Consider the following 27,438-nt stretch of genomic DNA (forward strand, 5'->3'; position numbering starts at 1 on the left):
TTTTGTTGTGCCTATCGCGACTCAGTATCTCCGCTATATGGTGAGTAGCAACTTTCCTTCTCTAATATTGTTACATTCCATCCTGGATTTTCCGTTGTTTGAGACTGATTTTCTTTTTTTCGCAGATATTTATTACTACATTTGAATGTTTACATGATCCTTCACAAAGTATTCCCCTCCTATCTGAATGAATTTTGGTAGTGTCTCTGCCAGTCCTTGAACACATGGTGCAGCCCATCCTTTGTCAAGGACTTGAGAATCGTCTCACTTCTCTTGAGCACTGTTCCCGGGTTCTCAAATTGGTCGCCCTGGTGCTTTTTAGTGATATAGACAAAAACAAATCACAGAGTGCAAGATTGGGGCTATAAGACAGATATGGTGCACAGGTAATGCTGAAGTGAATTAGAAACTGCTGGACTTGATTTGCTACGTGGGCCGCACGTTATCATGATGAAGTACCCATCCAGTCTGAGAAAGTTCCGGTCATTTCTATACAATATGCTTCCTCCGCATAGGCAACACAGACGCGTAATATGCTGCTGCAACAGTAGTATGAGGGGCAACTGCATGCTGGTAAATCATTCCTTGGCAGTCAACACATATGATCACCATCATTTTCCCTGCAAATTGAACAATTTTCGCTTTTCTGGGTATTGGAGAACCTTAAGACTTTTTCACTGTGCTGGCTTGTTTTCCTTCAGGATTGTAATGATGCAGACATGACATACTACCAGTGATAATCAACTCTAGACTCACATCCCTTCAGTCAGTAAAGAGACGAAGTACCTCACAGCTTGTCACCATCCGGACTTCCTTTTATTCAGGAGTCAACAGATGTGGTACCCAATGGGCACAAAGATGAGGCATATGGAGATGATCATGCATATCTGTAAAGACACTGCCATTTGAATTTCTCAACAGTTCAATCCAGTTACACAATGTTAACCATTGATCCTCAAGGACAATCACAGTATTTGTGTCGATGTTAATGTCAGTCACAGCAGAAGTCGAAACACTAGGCCCACCTTGCTTAAGACAAACAAGTCGGCCTTCTCTGAAGTCTCTGAACCACCTGAACACTGTTGCTCGACACAGTGCATCTTCCCTACACATGTACTGCAGCTTTTAGTAAGTTTCAGCTATACGGTTTAAATTAACACAGAATTTTACCGCCCCCGGCAGTTGAATGGTCAGCATGACGGATTGTCAATCCTCTGGGCCCGGGTTCAATTCCGGGGAATTTTCTCCGCCCAGGGAATGGATGTTGTGTTGTCCTCATAATCATCCTATCATCCTCATCAACTGCAGGTCGCCGAAGTGGAGTTGCATTGAAAGACCAGCACCCGGCGAACATTCTGCCCAATGGGGGGCCCTAGCCATACGATTCAATAAATAAAAACTGCATCGTACTGCTCCTCTCATGTCACCTCCGTTGTTTGGTATGCAAAAAACGAATTTTAGTGAGTTTTAGTGAGTTTATTCTGGTGATGGAAGCTTGACTTCTGAAACGCGTCAATCTTAGTGTTTTACACTATAAACAAGTGGTTGAGCCGATATATTTTTTAACATTGACATTCACAACCACGACCTCTCATCCAGTATGGACAAAATAAAAAAAAAGTTCAGCTTGTATTTTTGAGCTATTTATTTTCACTGTATTACAGTAACAAATCCTATATCAATGTAAGATGATCCCTGAATAAATAAATAAAAATAAACTACGTTATATCTAAAGCTGTTGGTAGACTCCAATTCATTGGCCCCATATTGGGAAAATACAAATTGGCTATAAAGACAGCTTACAAAACACTTGTGTAATCTGCTCTAGAATATTGCTCATATATGTCTATGTGGTGCCAACACAAAATTTGACGACAGACATCAGCTACCTCAAACCACTTACAATGTTTCAAGACCTAGGATTAAATGATGAATCTAGGAATAAACTGCAGCTCTCAGCTTATTGATCCCATTGTGATTGCAAAGAAATTATCATGCACTAATTACATTGTGCAGAGAGTAATTTAAGCACTCAGTCCATGTGTGAGTGGGACAGGAAGAAACCCTACTATGGGGTACAATCACAAGTACCTTCTGTCATTTACACTACTTCACAGTGTTTTGCAGAGCTCAATGCATACAAAGATAAAATGTTACTGTAATTAGATCTTCAGTGAAAATCACTCCATGTAAAATAGCCTATCACATGGATGTTGATTGGAGCAGAGATACTGGAGCATAACATTAAGAGAAAAACCATCCAAATATAATTGTACATGACATGGTTAATTGTAAAATATGACACAACATTCTTACTGTAACTATGTAAATAACTTAATGTTATAGCCATATGACTTAAATGCTGATGCCAGCTCGTGAAGAAGTACCGGATGATCAAAAAGTCAGTATAAACTTGAAAACTTAATTAACCACGGAATAATGTAAATAGAGAGATAAAAATAGACACACGTGCTTGGAATGACATGTGGTTTTATTAGAACCAAAAACAAAAAAACAAAGTATTGCTAGACGCGTGAAAGATCTCTTGCGCACATCGTTTGGTGATGATCGTGTGCTCAGCCGCCACTTTTGTCATGCTTGGCCTCCCAGATCCCCAGACCTCAGTCCGTGCGATTATTGGCTTTGGGGTTACCTGAAGTCACAAGTGTATCGTGATCGACCGACATCTCTAGGGATGCTGAAAGACAACATCCGACGCTAATGCCTCACCATAACTCCAGACATGCTTTACAGTGCTGTTCACAACATTATTCCTCGACTACTGCTATTGTTGAGGAATGATGGTGGACACACTGAGCATTTCCTGTAAAGAACATCATCTTTGCTTTGTCTTACTTTGTTATGCTAATTATTGCTATTCTGATCAGATGAAGCACCATCTGTCAGACATTTTTTGAACGTTTGTATTTTTTTGGTTCTAATAAAACCCATGTCATTCCAAGCATGTGTGTCAATTTGTATCTCTCTATCTACATTATTCCGTGATTTATTCAGTTTTCAAGTTTATACAGACTTTTTGATCACCCGGTACTTCAATTCACATGAGGATCATTCCACGTATCTCATAGGGAGCAATATGTCAATCTTAGATACACACACCTACATGTCTTAATAGTAAAACTGCCAAATAGCACTTTCCTAACTCGAACTTTTTTTGATAAAATCACTGTAGAAGGCTCAAGAGTGTGTAACCAGTTATTAGTCAGGCATGAATTTCAATATTTTCAGATATCTCCCACTTAGTAATGAGTTGCTCTACAGACCTCAATTTTTTTATGCATCTACAGTAGAACGCCTCTAATCCGTCACCTTCGGGACCGGGACCATGGTCGGAACGAAAAAAAGGTCAGATTATCCGAAAAGTCTAATATTTATTGCAAAAAATGTAAAAAGACATTTAGTACAAAAAATTAAAATATTTAAGAACTAAAAGACGTCTACAGTAATATAAAAAGATGTTTTTTACACAGTGTTAAACAATATATTAACTAAAAAACGTTTACACACACTGTAATATGTATTGGTTTTAAAAGGAAAAACAACAAACGAATTACAGTACTGTACCGTACTTAATACAGTATAAACGATATATAATGTAAACTAAAGAATGTTTATAGCACTGTACACATATATATATATATATATATATATATATATATATATATATATATATATATATACCAAGAAATAAACTACTGTACGTATAAACTAAGAAATGTTTATACTGTATGCATTGTTTTTATAGTGAAAACGAAAACAAATTAATTGTAAAAACAGTCAGTGATACATTTTTACTTAACAGACGTTATTGTAGATTTAGCTGCAGTGTTCCTCCATTTTTTTATCCACAAAACATCCATTGGAGTTGAAGTTGGATTCTGCTCGATGCGATGTACTGAAGGGCGATGTCAAAAGTGTTTTTTGCATCGTTGTGTAAAATACGGGTTGGGGGGGGGGGGGGGGGGGTGGGGGGGGGGGTGGGTTCGTCTTCGCCATCCGAGTCCTCATTCACTGTTTCCTGGCTAACAGCGGCAACAATCTGGTCATCATTGAGCTCTTCAAAAGTGTCACAGTCTTTGTCACATTCGTTGATCCACTCTTCAACTGCATTGGCAGGGACGTTCGGCTCCAGAGTTCATAGATCTTTAACGATTTCCAGTGTGTTGTTGTTTTGCTCATCTTCGGTATGCTCATTTTCAGTCATAACTTGTGGCCAAAGCTTACGCCACGATTTCCGCAGTGTGTCAGGTTTCAGTTCATCCCATGCTGCAGCGATTGTGTAGACAGCATCTTTGATGTTCAGGGATTTCATTGCCTCAATTAAGTTATGACCTCCTTCAGATTTTTCGAAGATTGAGCTGATATACTTTCTGCGATATTGCCTTTTTAACCATTCGATAACGCCCTGATCCATTGGTTGAATGAGTGAGGTCACATTAGGAGGCAGAAAGAGAGCTTTTATGTCCCCTTTCACCAAATCCTCCTCAGATGGATGTGATGGTGCGTTATCCAACAGCAGTCGAGCACGAACAGGCAGAATTTTTTGCTTCGAGTCTTTTTCGACAGATGTCACAAACTCGTCAAAAAACCAGGATTTAAAAAGGTTGCAGTCCATCCATGCAGATTTTTGATTGCGATAGTAAACCTGCAAGGAAGATAAGTTTTTATAGTTTTGAACGCCTTTGGCTTCTTAGATTTGCCAATGACGAACAAGGGGAGCTTGTGGGTACCATCTGCGATGCTACAAGGAATGACTGTTATTCTATCTTTTACAAGTTTCATTCCACCACGAATTCATTTGAAGCTGCGAGCGTTTTTGTTGGGAACATTTTAAAGTTCAGCCATGTCTCGTCGATGTTATACACTTGGCAGGGTAACATTTCATTTTCTTCTACAATTTCTTGAAACTTAACAGAAAACTCCTTAGCAGCTGCGGCATCAGCAGATAGTTTTTCACCGGAAATAGAAACAAATCCGACACCATGACGAGTTTTCCAACGATCAATCCAGCCTTCAGTAGCAGCAAATTTACTTTCGGCTTCCAGTTTTTGTGCAAACCTATCGCTTTTTCTTTGAGAATTGGCCTGGATATTGGAGTTGCTTTCCTTCTTTCTGGACAAAACCACATCCACAATGTGTTATCAAGCAGTTCAAGTTTAGGCTTTTTGAATGTTTTGCGATTTTTCAGAGAGTTTTCACTATCAATCGTAACTGTATAGGATTCAATATCTTTCCGATTCTTCCTCCAACCCTACATTAAGTTCCTTTGCAATTTTTTGGAGCGATTCTCCTTCATCCAGTCTTTGTAGCACTGCTAATTTTTCATTTAGTGAAAGAGTTATGTGTTTACTGTACACACAATGAATCTACACAATGAATCTACAGTAATAAGTACTGCAGAGAACACGGAATAAAGCAAACAACAACGTTTTTTAATCTCAACAAAGGATAATACTGCACAATAACGTACAGTTTAACAATGTGCACAGTGGTAGACACAGCAACAGTGGCCCAACAGCCGTCCAGTCAGTGACAAGTCAGCACAGGCTCACGAGCCTGAGCATGGTCGGACGAACCGGAGTGACAGACCATCCAAGGTCGGATTAGAGGTGTTCTACTGTACTACACAAGTTGATATAATGTACAAAATGTATGATACATAAAATGGATTTTATATGAAAAATGTGAAAAAAAAATAACTCTTTTCATGCTGTGCTTTAAATTAGTGATATTTTAAAAAAGCATAACTTTATACAGGGAAACAGTATAGACCTCAACTTGTGCACTGTAACTCTTTAGTCCTATTATTGAGTATAAATAATAATAAAAAACATTTATCAATGCATTTAATAGTTCTTATCTTCAAATAAAGATGAATCCACAGGACGACAATGTCAAATTTGACGAGCTTCAAAGTCCCGGTGCATACCTACACAACTGAATCTCAACTTGATTTCTTGCTGAAATGTTGACATATGTAGTAGCAATCTTAGGTATAAAGAAGAATATCCTAACTCACTTTACTCATTGACAAAGAATAAAATGAAAACGTCACTTACGCATACCATCCACACTCAACATTAAAGTGAACTGGTAAATAAAAACCATGTTTATTCCATGAAAAATTGTTCCTAAAATATTTGTGGCTGACCTGTAGGTCAGAATTGAAAACAAGTGAGAGCTGAAAAGCATTATCAATAATTTTTCTTAGTGTATACCTTTATGTTGTATCTCACTGTTTAAGAATTACAACAGACAGCTTTGGTGCACAGGTATGGTGATATATCCATATTCTGTCACTATAAGTTAAAAACACAACTTCAGTAAAATAAAATAAAGGAAGCAAGCTATAAAGAGACACATGAATAGGTATATATAGCCACACAAACTCTACAAAGAACAGTTCCATAAAAGAATTCAAATATAGAGAAGGAAATAGTATTTTTAAAACTCTTCCACAATGCACAAAAAATTGTTTTTTCTTGACATTTTAATTAATAAATGAAATACATTCACTTAAAGGTCAGAGACAGTATCTTTCCATAGTACTTACTGTCACATTTATAAAACAATGCACTGTGACTTTGTAATGATGGCACAATCACCATACTTATAACACTGGAGAAGGGGACCCATACAGTACAATTCCTAACAGGCCATGTAAAGAATTGTCATTCAGCAGAAGCATGCTGTTAAGATCCAGCAATTTATGATACCTCAGAAATGTGCTGTGTGTAGCAGTTTTCGTCGTGTCTGAAAGCCACGTACTGCCCCACTTGTAGCTGTTCCAACAAAGCATTTTCAAGAGCTGCAGTAGCAACAGTGGTCCCATTTGTATCTGTTCAGAGTCTCTTCATTACAATGGTGTTACTATTAGTGACTAAAATATTCATCGTGCAATCATGTTCCTGGAACACTGTACTGTATCTGCGTTCCAAGAAACCATTAGATCTGATTTGAAAAGAAATATAAGAAATATTAATATCCTGTATTTTGTGGAGTATACTGTTTACAACTCTTTCAGATTATCTAACATATGTATTTTCTGCATAGGGACCATCTTGTTGTCTACTGTGACAGAAACATATCTCATTTCTGCACAAAGTCTTGAAAGATTATTATTTTTGCGAAACTTCACTACATCATGTTTCACAGTTTCATATAACGTCCTTTGGCTACTCCTGAATTATGTGTTTAACTTTTCTTGCTAAATGTATCGTGCTCTAAACACCAAAAGCAGCTGCTGTTCTGGCAATGCTACATGAAGGTGTAGTAAGTGTTTGAACTTGTATGAGTTCACTAGAGGCTGAAATTATACATTTCTGAATGAGGAGCTTTGTTCATCAGCAAATATTTGCACTATTCACATACACACTCTACAAAATACAGGACATTAATACATTTGTTATTTCCTCACAGAAGATCAAATTCTGAGACTTCTTACACCACAGGAACATGAATTTAAAGATGTTGAGGTTAACTGCATGTATCCTGCTGAATCACAATTCCTTTCATGGTCCAACAGGAAGGATGCTACACACATAAAAAAAAGTTTTGTATCACCCCGGTTTCCAGAACTCCTGGAGATAGATATTGACTTTGGATATTGTATCACAGACACAGTCGCTTTGACTGTTCAGAGATGTCACTAAACCCAACCAAAGGTGTAAACAAAGATGCATAACCAGCACCTATTAGATGGAGGGGGTCTGATAGTCAATCAGTTCTAGTCATTCCACCAGGAAGGAGGTACACGGCTCGTATTGTCTGAAGTTCACCCATCCCTAGACGGTCAATACCATGGTTTGACCGTGGATCTTGTCCGCATTGTTACATTGTGCCACGAAGGGCTCTCTACAAGGGAAGTGTCCAAGCGTCTCAGAGTGAACCGAAGTGAAGTTGTTTGAACATGCAGGAGATACAGAGAGACAGAAAGTGTCGATGACTTGCCTCACTCAGGCCGTCCAAGGGCTACTACTGCAGTGGATGACCGCTACCTATGGATTATGGCTGGGAGGAACCCTGACAGCAATGCCACCATGCTGAATAATGCTTTTTGTACAGCCACAGGACATCGTGTTCTGACTCAAACTGTGCAATAGGCTGTATGATGCACAACTTCACTCCCGGCATCCGTGGTGAGGTCCATCATTGCAACCACGACACCATGCAGCGCGATACAGATGGGCCCGACAACATGCCGAATGAACTGCTCAGGATTGGCATCGCATTCTCTTCGCCAATGAGTGTCACATATGCCATCAACAAGACAACCGTCGGACACATGTTTGGAGGCAGGCTGAACACCTTAGACAAACTGTTCAAAGAGTGCACTATGTGGAGGCTGCCTGCTGTTTTGGGTTGGCATTATGTGGGGCTGACGTACGCCGCTGGTGGCATGAAAGGCACCATAACGGCTGTACGATACGTGAATGTCATCCTCCGACCAATAGTGCAACCATATCCACAGCATATTGGCGAGGCATTCGTCTTCAAAAAATGGCTCTAAGCAGTATGGGACTTAAGATCTGAGGTCATCAGTCCCCTAGACTTAGAACTACTTAAATCTAACTAACCTAAGGACATCACACACAATCATGCAAGAGGCAGGATTCAAACCTGCGACCATAGCAGCCGCGAGGTTCCAGACTGAAGCGCCTAGAATCACTCAACCACAGCAACCGGCACATTCGTCTTCATGAACAACAATTCGTGCCCCCATTGTGCACATCTTGTGAATGACTTCCTTCAGGATAACGACATCACTTGACTAGTGGCCAGCATGTTCTCCAGACATGAACCCTATCAAACATGCCTGGGATAGATTGAAAAGGGCTGTTTATGGATAATGTGACCCACAAACCACTCTGAGGGTTCTATGCTGAATCGCTGTTAAGAAGTGGGAGAATCTGGACCAACAGTGCCTTGATGAGCATGTGGACAGTATGTCACGACGAATACAGGCATGCATCAATGCAAGACGATGTGCCACTGGGTATTAGAGCTACCGGTGTGTACAGCAATCTGGACCACCACCTCTGAAGGTCTCACTGTATGGTGGTATAACATGCAATGTGTGGTTTTCATGAGCAATAAAAAGGGTGGAAATGGTGTTTAGGTTTACCTCTATTGCAATTTTCTGTACAGGTTCTGGAACTCTCAGAACCGAGGTGATGCAAAACTTTTTTTGATATGTGTATTTGGGTCCCCTTCTCCAATGATGTATGTAAGCTGGATGTCACATCATTATGAAGTCATGATACAAGGTTGTATAAACTAAACAATGACTGCTATGCCTCTAACTCTTAAGTGAACTTTTTTCATCTTTTAATCAAGATCTGAAAGAAAACAATTATATTTGCATGATTGAAAAAATATTAAAAACATAATTTCGCTCTCTATATTTGAATTCATTTATGCAACAGTTTTTTGCAGAATTTCTCTCTCTCTCTCTCTCTCTCCATGTGTGTATAAAAATTTTTACTGTTTCTCATCATTTGTTTTTATTTTATGTCACTGAAATTGTCCTTTTAATTTACAGTAACAGAATATGGGTATATCACCATACCTGAGCATCCAGGCTGTCTATTGTAATTCTTTACGCAGAAAAAATATTAAGCACTGTAATAAAACAAATATGTTATGGGCATAACCCATCTTACTTCAGGCAGGTGTGTTACCTTTATAGTCTCCCATGTTATTGAATTTAGCATTTGTTAGAATTCAGGAGTAAGTAAAAAACACGTTTCTTTTTTCCTCCAAAAAAATTCCTGCCTCCGAAAATGACGCTACAAACACCATTTTGAAGATGTGATTTCGCAAAAATTTTTAAATGCTGTATCTCTGTAACAGTTCTAGATATTTTGTTAGAGTTTTTAATCTGAAAGATAATTGCTTTATGATTACAATGGTATCCTCCGTTTGGACATATCTATCTAAGTTTTTTACTGTTGCCCTTTGATTTTTTTTTATAATTCACAGACAACATTTTTTTTCAAAAATGCCAATTCAGAAAAGTTGGATTTTTTCTGTTGATTGGTACCATGTAGTAGTACTCTATTCTTTGTAAAGGGGAGCTTCCACTTAAGTTGGACAGGTTTTATTTTAAAAACCCTTTTTTTTAAACTTTCAAGGGTAATGTATGTCATCATTGAAGTTGTTTCTTACTAATTTCTTTGTTACAATGTTTATTTCTATTGTCTTTGTTACAGTTATTTCTTGTCATTTTCTTGTTGCAGTTATTTCTTTTCACTTTCATTGTTGCAGATATTTACACTTGGTTGTAGTCTCTTGACAGGTTCTTTGTCGTGGTTGTTCTCTGCAGGTTTCTGTATTGTAGTTGTTCAGTAACAATTTGTTTACTTTAGTGGCTTCTAAGAAATCTGAGACCATCCAGTGAGTTCTGTGTTTTTGTGAAGAATTTGCCTGTTGACACAGTTGCAGCATGTTTTTTGAAAAGGACTGTTTGAAATGTCTTCTGACTGGAACCACAGGAGAGTGAAGTGTGCTGACTATTTGCACACCCATAAAAGAGTGATATATAAGACAAACAAAACAACGGACTTTGTTCAGGTTGGGAATAAGTGTTCTCATTTGAAGACTATTTCAAAGTGAAGATGTTTCCAATGACGACTTTTTGTGTTCTATATGTTTTGACAGAATAACTACAATGATAGTAGCTGAACATGGTGAAGCCTCTCACGGTGCAGATGAAGCAGATTTTGCATCAAAAGAGGAAGAATCAAATACCCTGAATCAGTCAACTACAGAGGTAGGTGGTAGCCCTGTTAAGTAACCATGGTCAGTGAAGTCGAGCCATAAGCTCTATGCTCAAGAAAGCGCAGAGAATTACTAAAGGTATGGATGAATACACTACAGCAAAATTGGCCACACTTTTCAAAGTAGAAATGCCATCTTCAGAAGAAAATGAACAAAAGCGCTTTTACACCTCTTGCCAGGAGTTTTTCACAAATATCAGTTCAGCTGTTGAATATTGTGAATCCTACAGTCAAAAGGTGCAAGTTTTAACTATTATTCCAGAATCATTTTCAAAGAAAACAATTGTGAACCATGTCCCAGCAGTATAGAAGGACATGTTAGAGAAATCAAGAAATGTGAGGTCTGTAAAAGGAGTCTTTGGAAGACCAGATCCCTATTATGGTCATCCTGTAGAGGCAGTCATTTTATCTGGAAGGTAAATGGGACTGTTCTCACCAGAGTGCCAACAAAAAAGACACTATAATTGTAACAGCTGAAGGTAAAAAAGTTGTGAAAGTGAAGAGGTACATGACTCACAGTATTAAAGAAACTTCTGCAGTTTATAAGAGCAACTATACGACTTCACATAATGGAAGATCAAAATTTTATGCATCATGAACTCAGTGGGTAGTTCCACACCCAACTAGAGATGTCTGTTTATGTGTGTACTGCACAAATTTTGAACTTTGTGTGGTAACTTTGAAGAACTTACTGGAGCATGACATATGACACCTTGGTTTGGGGTGTGAAGTCATTAGTAGTCTGTGATGTAAAGCGAGAGACTTGTTTGTTTCAAGAATGTGCTGACTGCCCTGGAAAGGAAGAACTGTCTTTATAGACACTTGGCCTGGAAGATGCAGCAGATAACTCTGCAGAAATTACATATGTGACATGGGAGAAAATAAATTAATTAAGAAAACTGTTGCCTTTGACAGTTTCATTGATGAACTTGGTAAATGGTCAGTGAAAGCAGTAACACAGCAGCATCTGAAGAAATTGCAACACCACATTGCAGAAATGAAAGGGTGTGTACAGGCTGAAGAACTATGTTTAGTGCTTCACTGTGATTTTGCGGAGAACTGGTCTGTAATTCTCCCAGAAGTAGTACAAGGGTATCATTGGAGTAATGAACAGGTTTCAGTTTTTACAGAAGTAACATATTTTCAAAACAAGTGTTGCAGTTGTAAATGATGACACAGAACATGACTCAGCACATGCTTTGCTAGTAATGTGCTAGTAATTCTTCAACTGCGAACGGGCAGAGATGATAATCATTATTTCTGATGGCACACCTAGTCATTTTAAAACTCGTTACCAGCTGTTTGAATTGAGTAAGTCACTTGTGCCAACTGACTGGGTATACAGTGCTACTGGTCACGGGAAGGGGCCTTATGATGGTATAGGAGGCCTACTGAAGCACCATGCTACAAAACATAATCTTTCCAGACCAAATACAGCTCCAATTCAGAATGCTCAGGATTTTAAAAGGGTCATGAAATCTTACACATCCACAGCCCTCATTCTTTAGTCCAAAGAGGAAATCAAAGAATTCTGTGAGCAGAAAAAAGAAGAATGGTCCAAACAAACTACTCCTATGAAAGGAATTCAGAAGACACATTTTTGGACTCAAAGTGCTGGGTGAACTCATATTGCATGCATTTTAAAGAGCAAGAAAGAAGAAATGTCGTTCATTTGGCCAACTCCTCAGAAACAGTAGGATAATATTCACATTCATAACCTGAGAAGGGGGATGTTTGTGGCATGTATGTATGACTGTAACTGGTGGATTGCAGAGATTACAGATACCAGTTATGAGTTAAACGAAATTGTAATGAACTTTATGCTACTAAATGGACCACCTGCTGGATATAGGTTTCCAGCTGAAGGACAGCAACAACGCCATCAGTGCTCACTTCCTGTTCATAATGTTTTGAAGATTGTAGGTGCTCCAGTTCCTATCACTTCAACAGGGAGGCATCACTCTATATCCAAGGATAATACTGAAGCAGTGGAACACATTTTTATTTCATTGACTGGCTAAGTTCAGTACAAAACTGAGTGCACAGAAGTTGTATAAATTGAAACCTTGAAGTCTTTGGACCTTTCACATACATTTTGGAACCATTTAAAACACTGGAAAAATGAGTCTGTTACTCATCTTTCAAAACAAAAATTATGATAAATAAGGCTAGGTTTTGATTTTTATGAGCATGTTATGTGATAATGTGGTAATGAAACAGGTTTTATGTATGGCAAAAATTTCGATTGTTTACAAAACCTGTTCAACCTAAAAGTGGAAGCTCTCCTTTTCAGAGAATGTAGAACTATATGGTACTCTTCAACAGAAAAAAATCAAAATTTTATGGATTGGCATTTCTGAAAAAAAAAAAAAAAATTTCCGTAAATTATAAAAAAGTTCAGAATGCTATAGTAAAAGAACATATTTGGATAAGTCCAAATGGAGGATTCTTCGGAAAAAATAAATAAATAAAAACTGGGACTGTTCTCAAGATATAGCATTTAAAAATTTGTTCCAAAATTCCCATCTTCAAAATGGTATGGACAGAGGGCTGTATCTCGTATCAGCATTTTTTTTTTTTTGCAGAAAACAAAAAAAAAAAAAAAAAAAAAAAAAATACATGTTTCTTACATAGTCCTTCAGTTTAACATACACTAAATTCAATAACATTCGAGACTATGAAGGTAAGATTTTTTCCTAGCCTGCCTGAATTGATATGGACTATGCCTATGAAAAAGACTGATAACTGTTTTCAGCTCTCACCTGTTTATATTTCTGACCTATGAGTCAGCCACAAATATTTTAGGAATAATTTTTCAGGGAATAAATATGCTTCTATTTATCAGTACCCTGTGGTGTCAAATGTGGATGACAGTTTCATTTTATTTTTTGCTAGTGAGTGAAATGATTTAGATATTCTTTGTACCTAAAAATGCTAAACATCTCAGCAAGAAATCAAGTTGAAATCAAATTGTCTAAGTATGGCCAGGGACTTTGAAGTTCATCAAATTTAATTAAAAGCACAACTTGAAAAAGGTGTTCTTTTTTTAATATTTTTCATCTAAAATCCAATTGATGTTACATAGTTCTTATACATTATTTCAACTTATTGGCCTATGTAGCAATCCACAAAAAAACTTAGGTCTGTAGGTCACATAATTACTAAAAGGGAGATTCCGTGGTGATTCGCATTACATTTTGAAATCTATGTTTTATTGTGTTGACTTATTATCAATCTATAAACCATATTTTCTTTTGTAAATTATAATTATAAATTGTGTTATTCAGGCAAAGATCTTGAAGTGTTATTTAAGCAGGGAAGAGCATTAAAATTAAAGAACAAGAATGTAATTTATGCTCTACTCATGGTTACAAATTTTGGATATCCTATTCCTAATGTGCATTTTAGGTCAAAAGTGTCCTCAAACTATTAGGAGTATGGATCTGGTTTTTATCACAGAAAGTGCATATTAGGTTGGCATTCAAATTACAGAGTTACAGATTTCCAAAAATATTTATACCATGTGAAATATTGTAATATATTGAAAAAGGTGCGTGACTCAGTGTTATGTGACTCATGTTACTTCTACGTCTTGTTGGAAAAACTTTTTTCCTGCAAGCAGAGAAATGAAAATATGACATTATGTGACAAATAACATACACTCAACATTACCATTTCACTTTTCAAACACTATGAAAAATTATAAAAGCATGACATCTGGGAAAATGAACTGCAAATTCAATTAAAAAGTCAGAGAAGTGAAAATCTCCTCTTGCACTGACAACATCAAGTAGATTAATTTTCTTTATAATTTCATCACATTTTACAGGCCATTTCCAATAGTTACCAGCACACTCCATTGCACTGAGTAAGTAAGAATTTCCAAAAACTGCATTTACTTCTTCAGCATTGAATTTACCGTCATATTCTACTTTGTACCAGTTTCCAAATATCACACTTTCTATAATTTCTTCAGTATGATGATCTGCAGCAGCAAAATTCTTTAGAGACAGCAGGTATGTTCGTAGTACTCCTTTCTTGTACTGAAAAAAGTGAATGCTTTTTGTGTTTGGTACTGATTTTGCTGAAGAGAATATTTGAGCCAGATTAAGTTTCACATTGATTCCTTGAATTTCATCAATAGACACATGAAAAACCTGCATAGTTGTGGTACTTGCAGCTGCCTGAATGAAAGTTGATGCATCACCTACAATTAATTCTCGCTTTTTTACTGTATTCCCCACTCGCGGTTCTAGAACTGCACTAATTCCATCTACGGCTCCTTTAGCATGGGATGTAGCAAATAAGTTCCAATAGATCCCACATTATGAAATAATTGAAATCGAGGTAAAGCAGCAGTAATATATTAAATTGTGAGGAAGTTGCATCTGACCAGATTTAAACTACCTTCACATTTTCTGGTATAGTTGACAGTACCTTGCTAATGTAAGCAATTGCAGCACTGGAACCATGGCTTTATCCAGTGCACTATGTGACTTATACAGTGACGAACTTGCTTTACTAGGTTTCTGATCTTGCATCTGATGTTGCCTACGTTTTCTAACTCTCTCTCTCTCTATTTTTAGACATTCTTTCTTCTAATAACAGTCTGCTTATGTTGAGTAACTGTAGAAACTTTTGTTTCTGCTTCTGCTGGCTTTTTCTAGGTTCTTCCAGATGTTTCTTAAATTCGTCATATTTTCCTTCACTCTTTAACTTTTCCCTCCTCCTACTCTGTTTTTCTGCAGCTGCTAAGAGCATCCTCTTCTTCTAATCTTAAAATAATACAACTGTGACTCAGATTACATAACTCACATTACACATTTAATTTTCTGTTTTTACAATATTGGTTGAAATTGTGAAACTTTTAGTAGTGATATTAGTTACACATTCACACTAAGAACTAAATTACTGAACAAGATAAAGTTATCTCTAATACCTCTCTTGGTATAAAAACTTAATTACATGAAAGTGACTCATGTTACATGAAAGTTAATGCTATTGTTTACCCCAACCTATAATTCACCTACTTGTTTTATACTCCTTTTGCAATACATTAGGGTATGTAAGAATAATATAAATAATGATATGCTATTTCTTACCTCCAAATTAGCTTAAGTGAATGTCAAAAATCTCGAGTAATTCACACTCTCATCACACGAAAAATATATACAGCGTTATAAAAATGGCTACAAATTATGGAGGGAAAGCACCAATGGGCCACAAACCGTTGTTTCCATACAGTAAAAAGTCCAGCCTTTCAAAAACTATAAAAAGTAGCAAATTTTAAACTTTTAAATATCATAAGTGTGTCCTACTTTGCAAGTAGTAGATCTCTGAAAGCATAATTACTAGGTAATAGATCTCTGAAAGTGAAGAAACTGCTGCCTGTCTAATGACCAGGTGCACAACCCTGAGCCTTCAAATGTGAATTTATCAAAAGAGCCTTCAAACGTGAATTTATCAAAAATGGTTAGTTAGGACAGTGCTATTTGGCAGTTTTACTACTGAGACTAAACTCTGAAGTGGTCACCTTACAATCAACTAAAACATCTGTAAGTTTATAAAGAATGATCCAAGAGCACATTCTCATTATAGTAATTCACAAGGGGTTATTCTACAATGACCTCTTCCATGGTGTAGTCACAAGGGTACATGACTATGAGCTACATGGCACAATTCCAACGGGTGACCCCTTGGTCCGGGTATAAAATTTTCACGTCTGAACTTCTTACACATATAAAAACTTACACTGCCTACATACATGTTATCCAATTATTCTTCACATAATATATGCTTTCAAACTGTTTAATATGACAGCACTTACTTTTTGTAGCATTATTTTCTGGATGATCTTGAATTTTCGTTTTCGGTTTACTTTTGAATACTGGAATAATCTTCTTTTGACCGAGTATCTCAGGAGCAGAAAAGAGCTTGACTTTCTTTGGTTTTTCTGAAACATTTTCCGTCCTGGTGACTAATGTGTGACTTTCATGTTTTGCTGTCTCCCCAGGTGTTAACGCTTCGTTTTCTTTAGGCGTCACTACTTCATCCTGTAAACAACGTAAAATTAAAATAATTCCTTCTTCTTCACAGAACACATTGAGCTATGTAGAAGCTCGTACAGACCTCAACAGTTTTACGGTTATTGATTCCTTTGTATGCAAGTGATTTGCAAATATCGCCCACAAAACTGCTTTCCACTTCGTAACAATCACCAATGGCTGCTTTAAATATGTCTTCATATTCGGCATCAGTAAGTGACTTGAAAGGCATGTTACTGCAATAATCAAAACGCTTATTATAAAAACATCTTTCACGGATTACTTTCTTAACATTCATGTGATATCCGGTTTAGAGTAAATTAATAAATGTTCAACAATCACGATTCAAAACAGTATCACTTAAGAATTCAGCTAATACTGTAAATTCCTATGAACTGGTAACTTACTACAATGAAAAAGGAAGCTTTCAGAAGAACTCGAAGAAAAATCTTCCGACGTATTACGAAAGATGTGCTTCAATATCACTCAGAGTAATTCTTCTCCGTCCTTCCACCGTTCGCTGCTCAACAGTGAATATTTCAAATGACGCGGGAACAGAGATCTTCTTGGATTGCGTGATCGTCGAGCAAGAGGTCTTTTATTTTAACGTCCTTGGCGTCGAGGTCCTAGACGTCCATATTCGCTAAGATTTCTTGGTTAATGTCGCGCGTGGAGATCACTTCCATCTGGAAAAAAAATCACACACTTCAACTTGAATTACTGATGAAAGCTTTTTTAATTTCTTTCCCACATAATAACTACTTGCATAACCGGCAGAGCATCCAAAACATGAAGAAGTCGAGGCAACATAAAAATATGTGATTTTCAAATATATATCGATCTACCTGCCGCATAACTGCTTTGGTCGACATTGTTGGAGGGCGGAGGCATTTAGACAACAGGTACAGAAAAGAAGAAAAGATATATTCTGCATGTTTGTCGTAAAGAAGTGAACGAATTTCGCAACTTGAGTTTTCCTAAAACAGTCAGCTGAGATAAACAGATAAATTAACTGGACTGAAACCGCACCCTTTTAACAATCGATCCTCTGTCACACCAAAGTGGTTCTATGCCTACAAATCGACCACTGGAGCTCTTAATACGCACGCACACTGCTTAGTGTAAATAACTCCTCTGATCCACAGATTGGTGGTGTATTCAGCATATGCTACAAACCAAGTGCTTAATTTCTAAAATTTTAGGAGTCAATGCACCACTTCAACCACAAAACCGCTCCCCTTCCCCTAACCGTAAACATCACAAGTTCCGATGTTGGAAACTTGTGATAAAGGTTTCCGTGAGAAATTAGTTATTACAAAATATCTTCCTGAAATTCAGATTTTTAAAATACAATTTCTTATAATCAAAAATAAAACAATAAGGGTTAATGTAAACAACAGGTACTGTCCCCATAGCAGAATCACTTTGCTTCCTGCATCTGCTCGATACATATGGCCACAGGTCGGCAGTCTTCGTCACTATGACGTCATAATAGGTTATAAGGTCTAAGTGTCATTTGTCTTCTACTCCCAAGTTGTATTGCAAGTGGAATGATTTAAGTTCATATTCATTACTGCATATTAGCGACACATTTGAAGATGAATTCCCTGTACTACATCTTCAAGAAACGATATTTCCGTGTGCCATTTGTACCGCAGCAGCTAATCAGCGCGTGGCATCTGAGTTAATAGGGATGCGATGTTAAGAGAAAAACATTCGCTCGAATTCTCCATGATGTTCTTCAAAGCAGTCGAGAACAATTGTGGCATGGTGACGTGGCACATTGTCATCCATAAAAATTCCATCGTTATTTGAGAACAAGAAGTCCATGAATGGGCCCAAATGGTCTCCACGTAGCCGAAAATAACCACCTACCAGCTAACCATCGGTTCAGCTGGGCCAGAGGACCCAGTTCATTCCTTGTAAATGCAGCCCACACCATTGTTTTTGTTGTGGTCTTCACTCCTGATACTGGTTTGAAGCAGCTCTCCATGCTATTCTATCCTGTGCAAGCCTCTTCATCTCCCATTACCTACTGCAGCCTACATCCTTGTGAATCTGCTTAGTGTATTCATCTCTTTGTCTCCTTCTACGATTTTTACCCTCCATGCTGTCCTCCAGTACTAAATTGGTGATCCCTTGATGCCTCAGAAGACGTCCTACCAACCGATCCCTTCTTCTAGTCAAGTTGTGCCACAAACTCTTCTTCTCCCCAATTCTATTCAATACCTCCTCATTAGCTATGTGATATACCCATCTAATCTTCAGCATTCTTCTGTAGCACCACATTTCGAAAGCTTCTATTCTCTTCTTGTCTAAACTATTTATCGTCCATACATGGCTACACTCCATACAAATACTTTCAGAAACGACTTCCTGACACTTAAATCAATACTCGATATTTACAAATTTCTCTTCAGAAACGCTTTCCTTGCCATTGCCAGTCTACATTATATATCTTCTCTACTTAGACCATCATCAGTTATTTTGCTCCCCAAATAGCAAAACTCCTTTCCTACTTTAAGTGTATCATTTCCTAATCTAATTCCCTCAGCATCACCTGACTTAATTCGACTACATTCCATTATCCTCGTTTTGCTTTTGTTGATGTTCATTTTATACCCTCCTTTCAAGACACTGTCCATTCCGTTCCACTGCTCTTCCAAGTCCTTTGCTGTCTCTGACAGAATTACAATGTCATCGGCGAACCTCAAAGTTTTTATTTCTTCTCCATGGATTTTAATACCTACTCCGAACTTTTCCTTTGTTTCCTTTACTGCTTGCTCAATATACAGATTGAATAGCATCAGGGAGAGGCTACAGCCCTGTCTCACTCCCCTCCCAACCACTGCTTCCCTTTCATGTCCCTCGACTCTTATAACTGCGATCTGCTTTCTGTACAAATTGTAAATAGCCTTTCGCTCCCTGTATTTTACCCCTGCCACCTTCAGAATTTGAAAGAGAGTATTCCAGTCAGCATTGTCAGAAGCTTTCTCTAAGTCTACAAATGCTAGAAATGTAGGTTTGCCTTCCCTTAACCTTTCTTCTAAGATAAGTCGTAGGGTCAGTATTGCCTCATGTGTTCCAACATTTCTACGGAATCCAAACTGATCTTCCCCAAGGTCGGCTTCTACCAGTTTTTCCATTCGTCTGTAAAGAATTCGCGTTAGTATTTTGCAGCTGTGACTTATTAAACTGATAGTTCGGTAATTTTCACATCTGTCAACACCTGCTTTCTTTGGGATTGGGATTATTATATTCTTCTTGAAGTCTGAGGGTATTTCGCTGGTCTCATACATCTTGCTCACCAGATGGTAGAGTTTTGTCAGGACTGGCTCTCCCAAGGCTGTCAGCAGTTCTAATGGAATGTTGTCTACTCCTGGCGCTTGTTTCGACTCAGGTCTTTCAGTGCTCTGTCAAACTCTTCACGCAGTATCATGTCTCCCATTTCATCTTCATCTACCTCCTCTTCCATTTCCATAATATTGTCCTCAAGAACATCGCCCTTGTATAGACCCTTTATATACTCCTTTCACCTTTCTGCTTTCCCTTCTTTGCTTAGAACTGAGTTTCCATCTGAGCTCTTGATATTCATGCAAGTCGTTCTCTTTTCTCAAAAGGTCTCTTTAATTTTCCTGTAGGCAGTATCTATCTTATCCCTCATGAGATAAGCCTCTACGTCCTTACATTTGTCCTCTAGCCATCCCTGCTTAGCCATTCTGCACTTCCTGCCGATCTCATTTGTGAGACGTTTGTATTCCTTTTTGCCTGCTTCACTTGCTGCATTTTTGTATTTTCTCCTTTCGTCAATTAAATTCAGTATCTCTTCTGTTTCCTCAAGGATTTCTACTAGCCCTCGTCTTTTTACCTACTTGATCCTCTGCTGCCTTCACTATTTCATTCCTCAAAGCTACCCATTCTTCTTCTACTGTATTTCTTTCCCCCAATCCTGTCAATTGTTCCCTTATGCTCTCCCTGAAACCTCTGGTTCTTTCAGTTTATCCAGGTCCCATCTCCTTAAATTCCCACCTTTTTGTAGTTTCTTCAGGTTTAGTCTACAGTTCATAACCATTAGATTGTGGTCGGAGTCCACATATGCCCCTGGAAATGTCTTACAATTTAAAATCTGGTTCCTAAATCTCTGTCTTACCATTACATAATCTATCTGAAACCTTTTATTATAAGATCTTGTGCTAAACGTATTTTCACCGACTCCTTAATAACTGAATCCCAGAAGGATCTCGTTGAGACCAGGATTTCCGTGCAGTGTAATCAATGCTCGGCTATGACTGACAGAAAGTGGATGGATCATTGGGGCATTCCATCTACCGTAAGCCCACACATACAAACCTCTATTTGCAGGTGCCTAGCTGCCACCATGCATCACAAACTATAAGGGTCCTTCAAACGTTGGTGCACCAAGCACATGTTGGGTCTGATGGAGACAGCATTGCAAAGGAGCTGGAACTCCTACAACAGTTTCAAAGATAAGGGATATTCTCCACATCAGATCAGCACTGCTGTAAAGAAGACATGTCATACCACTCACAAGGGGAAGACTGGAAGGAAAGGTTTAAGTCTAGAGCTTTCCTCCTGTACGTCGGACATATTTCGTGGAAATTAGGCAAAAGAGTAAGAAAACATCATGTCAAGGTAATCTTTCTCCAACTTACAAAGACTTGTGCTCTTTTCGGTTTGGCAAAGGACGATCTGGGATTGAAGAAGGCTGGACTCTGTAGAATACCTTGTCAGTTTGGCAAAGTGTACATTGGTCAGACGATATGCACAGTTCATGGATTGAACTTGATCACTAAACTCGCCTTCGCAACCCAGTAAATCAGCCACAGCCAAGCATTGTATTTCCAACGGACATTCCATAGATTAGTCTGCCATGGAAATTTTTTCTTCAATGAGATGGGTTTTTTTCTTTATTGTGATTTCATTCCACTGCCTCATACAGGCAGGGGACGACTGGCAGTGGTACAATCCGCCGCTCTTCAGCTGAGTGACATGACAGTTAAAAATGAGGAAACTATATGTACAAAAGGGAGACAATGGGGGTTAAAATATACACTGACTCGAAGACGGTCATTGTGGGACAGTTAAAAAAAGTAGACATAAAATGCACTGAAGTCACACGCACAAGTTAAAAGTTGGCCACAGTATAAAAATACTCCAGAATGAAGACACTTAAAAAAACACTGTAAGAGACAGACCACACACAATGAAGAATAAAAACTACCGAGAGGGACCTGCTGAGGGAGAAGAAGCTGGAAAACAGGGAAAAAGAGTGGAAAGGAAGGTTCAGCACGGGAGGGGGTGGTGGAGGGGGTAGTATGGAAAGAAAAAGGGGGTCTGGGCGCACCAAGGAGTGGTCGGGGTGGGAGATGGAGAGGGAAGGCAAGTCAGGCAGGAGCACAGAGACACAGAAGGGGTGCACAGGAAATGGAGGGGGTGGAGGAGCGAAGAAAACCGCTCAGGGGAAGGGAAAGGAACAGAGAGGGAGCCCTGAGGAGTAGGAAGGGGGAAGGAGGGTTAGAGTTGGTAGGAGGGATAGAGATCATGGCAGAGTTCACCATCTGGGCGCTGGAAGTTGCGTTGGAAAAGGAGGTGGAGGTTGTGGAGAGGGAGAGAGGGTGGGACACAACAGAAAAGGCACAGCTACGGGCTGGGGGAGGGGGGATCGACTCTGCAGACGTTGTATAGGGTGTCGATGTGTTTGAAGAAGAGGAGAAGTTGTGGGCAGGGGATGAGGTCATAGAGGATTCGCATGGGGGACAGGAAGCAGATTTGGAAGGCGAGGCAGAATGCATGGTGTTCAAGGATCTTGAGGGCTTTAGAGAATCTGGGAGGGGCCGAAATCCATGTGACACTGGAATAACAAAGGATGGGGTGGATCAAGGATTTGTGAAGGTTGGTGGAAGGATGCAGTCCCCATGTGCGGCCGGACAGGAGTTTCAGGAGGTGGAGTCTATTGTGTACTTTGTGATTGATCATAAGGAGATGGGGAGTCCAGATGAGGTGACGGTCGAGAGTGAGGCCAAGGTGTTTCAGGGTAGGAGTGAGGTGGATAGGACGACCATAAATGGTATGGTAAAAATCGCGGAGGCAGAAGTAGGGGGTGGCACGACCTATGATGATTGGCTGGGTCTTGGAAGAGTTGATGTGAAGGAGCCACTGGTTGCACCAGGCGGTGAACTGGTCAAGGTGGGTTTGAAGGGTATGTTTGGACAGTTGAAAGGTAGGATAAATGGCCAGGAAGGCGGTGTCTTCAGCAAATTGTAGAAGGTGAACATGCGGGGGAGGTTTGGGCACTTCTGCATTATACAGCAGATAGAGGAAAGGGGGAAGGATGGAGCCTTGGGGCATGCTGGTGGAGGGATAGGAAGTAGGGGAGTTGGTATTGTGGATAGTGACATAGGAGGGGCGATGGGAGAGGAAGGAAGCAACGAAATGGGCGAAATTGATGGGAAGAGCATAGTATAAATAGTGCATGTTCTTTGGAAGTCAGATCTGGATGCTGGAGACATCTGTAGAGATTGAATAAGAGTCCCTAACCATTCTTCCCACCAACCCGTCGTCTTCTTAAGTTGCGCCCCCAGCGCAGAAGGGATCATCTTTGGCAGAAGCTGCTATGTCATCATCTGGAACATGTGACTGCGCTTTTTATGGGATGCCACTTGCCCACGTTAGTCTCCATATCTACAGAGGGCAAGATCTGAAATACTGACAATTATGGCAGGTGACACTTCTCATTAATGTATCCTAATTTGTTACATTTTTGAATAATCACATTTTTTAAACTGTCTTTTATAATACTCAACATAGCTTTCTTAATTGTACAGTAATTTTTCTGACAACTTCCGATATAGAGTACAACATGTCCGCCCTGATATAGAGATACATGTCCGGTTCCGAAAAAGGCCCAAAACAGTCTGACTAGCGCAGCCAAAGCACCTCACTTTGCATGCACGCCAGAGCAACCGGAAGGTGTCCGAAGCACTTCAGTTGCAATATTGTTACTCTTATGTTTCTCAAAACTAGTGAAATTTAATAGACAAAAATGATATCACACATCTCCCTCCATCTCTGAGTTCCAAAACTAGCCTGTTCTCAAAGACACCTAAGAAGTTTGGAAATGAGAAAATTTTGCCCCAAATTTAAAAAAAAATTAAGTTTCCAATGTCTCAGTAGCTCCCCTACCCTCTTATTGATGAATATTCTGTAAAAAAAAAAACTAGGAAATTGTTGCTCATAAAATATCACCCCAATTAACCAAAACCAATGGCTTACTAATGCTAAACATATACTTTCTCACCTTCATTCTTTCAAAAAACCTTAACTAAGCACACATTACATCATGAGCTTCTTCTTACTACAAATTATCATTTATGATTTTCAGCACACAATTTTCCTTTAAATTTTCTGTAGTCTTGTTATTCAACAACAAATATCGGCACCTGGACCATTAAATCTCCTCGTAAACACTCATTACACTTTTTGGTGTTTAAATATGATAGGAACTAAACAATATATGTTGTCGGCGCAGTGCCGTCCATCTTTACACACCACACGTTTTTTGTCTAATATCAGCTCAGTGCCGTCAACTTTTATCTAACACTCACATTTTTTTCATCTAAAATCGGCGCTGTGCCATCCACTTTTACCCAATAACACTCACATTTTTATCTAACATCGGCACAGTGCCGTCCGTATATGTTGTTTACTATCACACAGCACAGAAATACTCTAAATTATATCTCATGTAAGTGACCTTACATAAAATTCATACATAGATGTTATTTAGTTTTACAATATTCACAATGTTCCACTGAACAGAATACAACAATATTAACAGAGTCTTTGTTACTGCTATGGTGACTACAGGGCTCTCATTTGAGCTCCTCAAGCAGCTATTGTTCCTAACCTTGACTCTTCAGTCAGTGCACTCTCGCACCACCTGTTAATGTTTTTAGTATGAAGGTTTTCACGACCGGATGACATATCTTCTGGTAAACCTTCCGGGATGTAAGGTCGTGGTCCATGAAACTCTTCAGCTCCTAACGTTTCGTCCACAGCTGCGCTGGACATCTTCAGAGGGGTGTTTCTCCTCCGGTGAGTCTTGCCGACTGACGGGTCGGACGTCTGAGAGCGACTTACATATCGTAGAAAGTGGGCGTGGCCAGAGTTACACGTGATATGCAGAGCTAATCTTTGTCAGAGATAAAACTTAACTATCGATCGTGATCTCGTCATGGATAAAACTGTCTAGCAATTCTGTAGTGCTACTGTCCAAATATCACTAAGTTTCATGGTCTCTTCTTTCCGATAAAATTATCCCTATGTTTACATATTTCAATTGCTTCTATACAAGGCCGTGGGTGATAGTTCGTCGTCGTAGATAAAATTTTTGTTTCGGAAAACTTCACTTGATGATTTCCTGACTGAAAAGCGTGTTCTGCTACAGCCGATTTATCTGTTTTTCCTAATCGGGAAAGACTTCTGTGTTCTTTTAACCATGTATTTACGCTTCTTTTTGTTGTTCCAATATAAACTTTTCCACATGTACACGGAATTTTATATACGCCACTGGCTGATAGAGGAGCGCGTTTATCTTTTACAGACTGGAGAACATGACAAATTTTCTTCGTTGGTCTAAAAACAGGTCTAATATCATGTTTACTTAAAATCTTTCCAATCTAATTCCGTTACTTTCTTTAAAAAAGGGAGAGAGACTGTATTCTTCCATCGTTTTTCGGGCTTGTCCTTAGGCTTTTTGTTGTTTGGGTGCAGAATTCTGCTTACTTCTTTCTCTGAGTACCCATTTTTCTCAAAAGCGTGCTTCAGATGTTTTAATTCGACGTCTAGATACTCCGGCGTGCAAATCCGTCTGGCTCTGTCAACGAGACTTTTAATCACACCTCTCTTTTGTTGTGGATGGTGGTTAGAGTTTTTATGTAAGTATCTGTCTGTGTGCGCTATTTTTCTAAAAATCTGTTGTTTCAATCTTCCATCTGTCTGTCTCATAACTAAAACATCCAAAAACGGTATTTTGTTGTCTTTTCTCTCTCCATGGTAAACTGGATTCTTGGATTTATTTTATGAAGGTAATCAAAAAATTCGTCTAAGGCTTCTCTACCATGTGGCCAGACCACAAATGTATCGTCTACATATCGATACCAGCGAGATGGTTTCTTATCTGCTTTTTCCAAGGCTGACTGTTCGAATTTCGTCCTTTAAGTCTACGACTTGTTTGTTTTGCCTTTCATGGGCATCTTTGCAAGTTTTGTTTATTTTACACTGATCATTACTTAATTTAATGACTTAATCCCTAAATAACAATATAAAAGTATCTTGAGCTTGCGTGAGATCATTTATTTTCGCTACTTCATCATCAATCTTATGATTAACCTCTTGCTTACATTTATCTAATTTGTGACTCCATTCTTTACTCTCATCTTCAATTCTTTTCTCACATGCTCCTATTTTAGTCTCATGAGAATCAATCCTGTTCTCTAAATGTTTAGGCTCGTGATTAATTTTTGCTAACTCCTTGTTTATTGTTTCTATTTTATCAGCAAGTAATTTCTGCCCTTGTTCCATCTTTTCTCCTAGCCACGTTTTTAATTATTTTTGCCCCTGTTCTATCTTTTCTTCTAGTCCTATTTTAAATTTTTTTGCACAGCTACTAACTCAGTTAATCATTCAAACATCCTTTTATTGTTATCTTGTGTAGGCAATTTATCAGCTGTTGCTGTTTTACTTATATCACTAATTTCATCTGGCATCCACTGTAATTGGCTTGCCTCTTTCATTTCACTACCCTGAGGCTGCAACGCCTCTCTATTTCTCAGATTGTACTGAGTGTCACTTTTCCCCGAACATTTTGCTATAAAAAATTATTACAAAACAATTTAACAATATTCTTAAAAATCCCTACCGGTTCCCGTGAGATCACCGAAGTTAAGCTCTGTCGGGCGTGGCCGGCACTTGGATGGGTGACTATCCAGCTGCCATGCGCTGTTGCCATTTTTCGGGGTGCACTCAGCCTCGTGATGCCAATTGACGAGCTACTCGACCGAATAGTAGCGGCCCCGGTCAAAGAAAACCATCGTAAGGGCCGGGAGAGCGGTGTGCTGACCACACGCCCCTCCTATCCGCATCCTCAACTGAGGATGACACGGCGGTCGGATGGTCCCGATGGGCTACTTGTGGCCTGAAGACGGAGTGCTTAAAAATCCATATGGTTGTCAATATTGGTTTCCTCTCGCTAGCTCTACAGTGATTAGTGTACACGCTACCTTCTTCTCCGGCATGATGTTGCTGCTTGCCACATTGTTTTTGTCATGTTGGGTGCCCCCAGCTGCCTTAGTCGACCACAGACGCCTGTCCCTGCCGTTCGCCTCTCTCTGATGTTGGACTGCAGCTGGTGGAGGCGACAGGTGTTGCTTCCATGTCATTGGCCTCGCCTGCTGTGTTCTGCTCTGCTAACTGCTCCCTGAAACATTGTTTCTCGTAGCGATGAAATGAAACGTAATCTCCCTGGACCGCGCACATAGTACGTAATACCTTTGGACCATGCACACACATAAAAT

At 39.0% G+C, this 27,438-nt stretch overlaps 1 protein-coding gene across 1 annotated transcript in view; it reads right to left on the reverse strand.

Moving 5' to 3' along the window:
• The window catches only part of LOC126474622 (uncharacterized), a 624,438-nt gene that overhangs the window by 305,596 nt on the left and 291,404 nt on the right, over window positions 1-27,438 (reverse strand). Inside the window, exons 2-4 of the mRNA XM_050102100.1 lie at window positions 17,251-17,529; window positions 16,929-17,079; window positions 16,627-16,852 (exon numbers count right to left, since the gene is read on the reverse strand). Coding sequence (XP_049958057.1) covers window positions 16,627-16,852; window positions 16,929-17,075 — 373 coding nt within the window. The 5' untranslated portion in view covers window positions 17,076-17,079; window positions 17,251-17,529. The remainder of the gene's footprint in view (window positions 1-16,626; window positions 16,853-16,928; window positions 17,080-17,250; window positions 17,530-27,438) is intronic.

This window comes from Schistocerca serialis, chromosome 4 (assembly GCF_023864345.2).
Source record: "Schistocerca serialis cubense isolate TAMUIC-IGC-003099 chromosome 4, iqSchSeri2.2, whole genome shotgun sequence".
Taxonomy (NCBI): Eukaryota; Metazoa; Arthropoda; class Insecta; order Orthoptera; family Acrididae; genus Schistocerca; species Schistocerca serialis.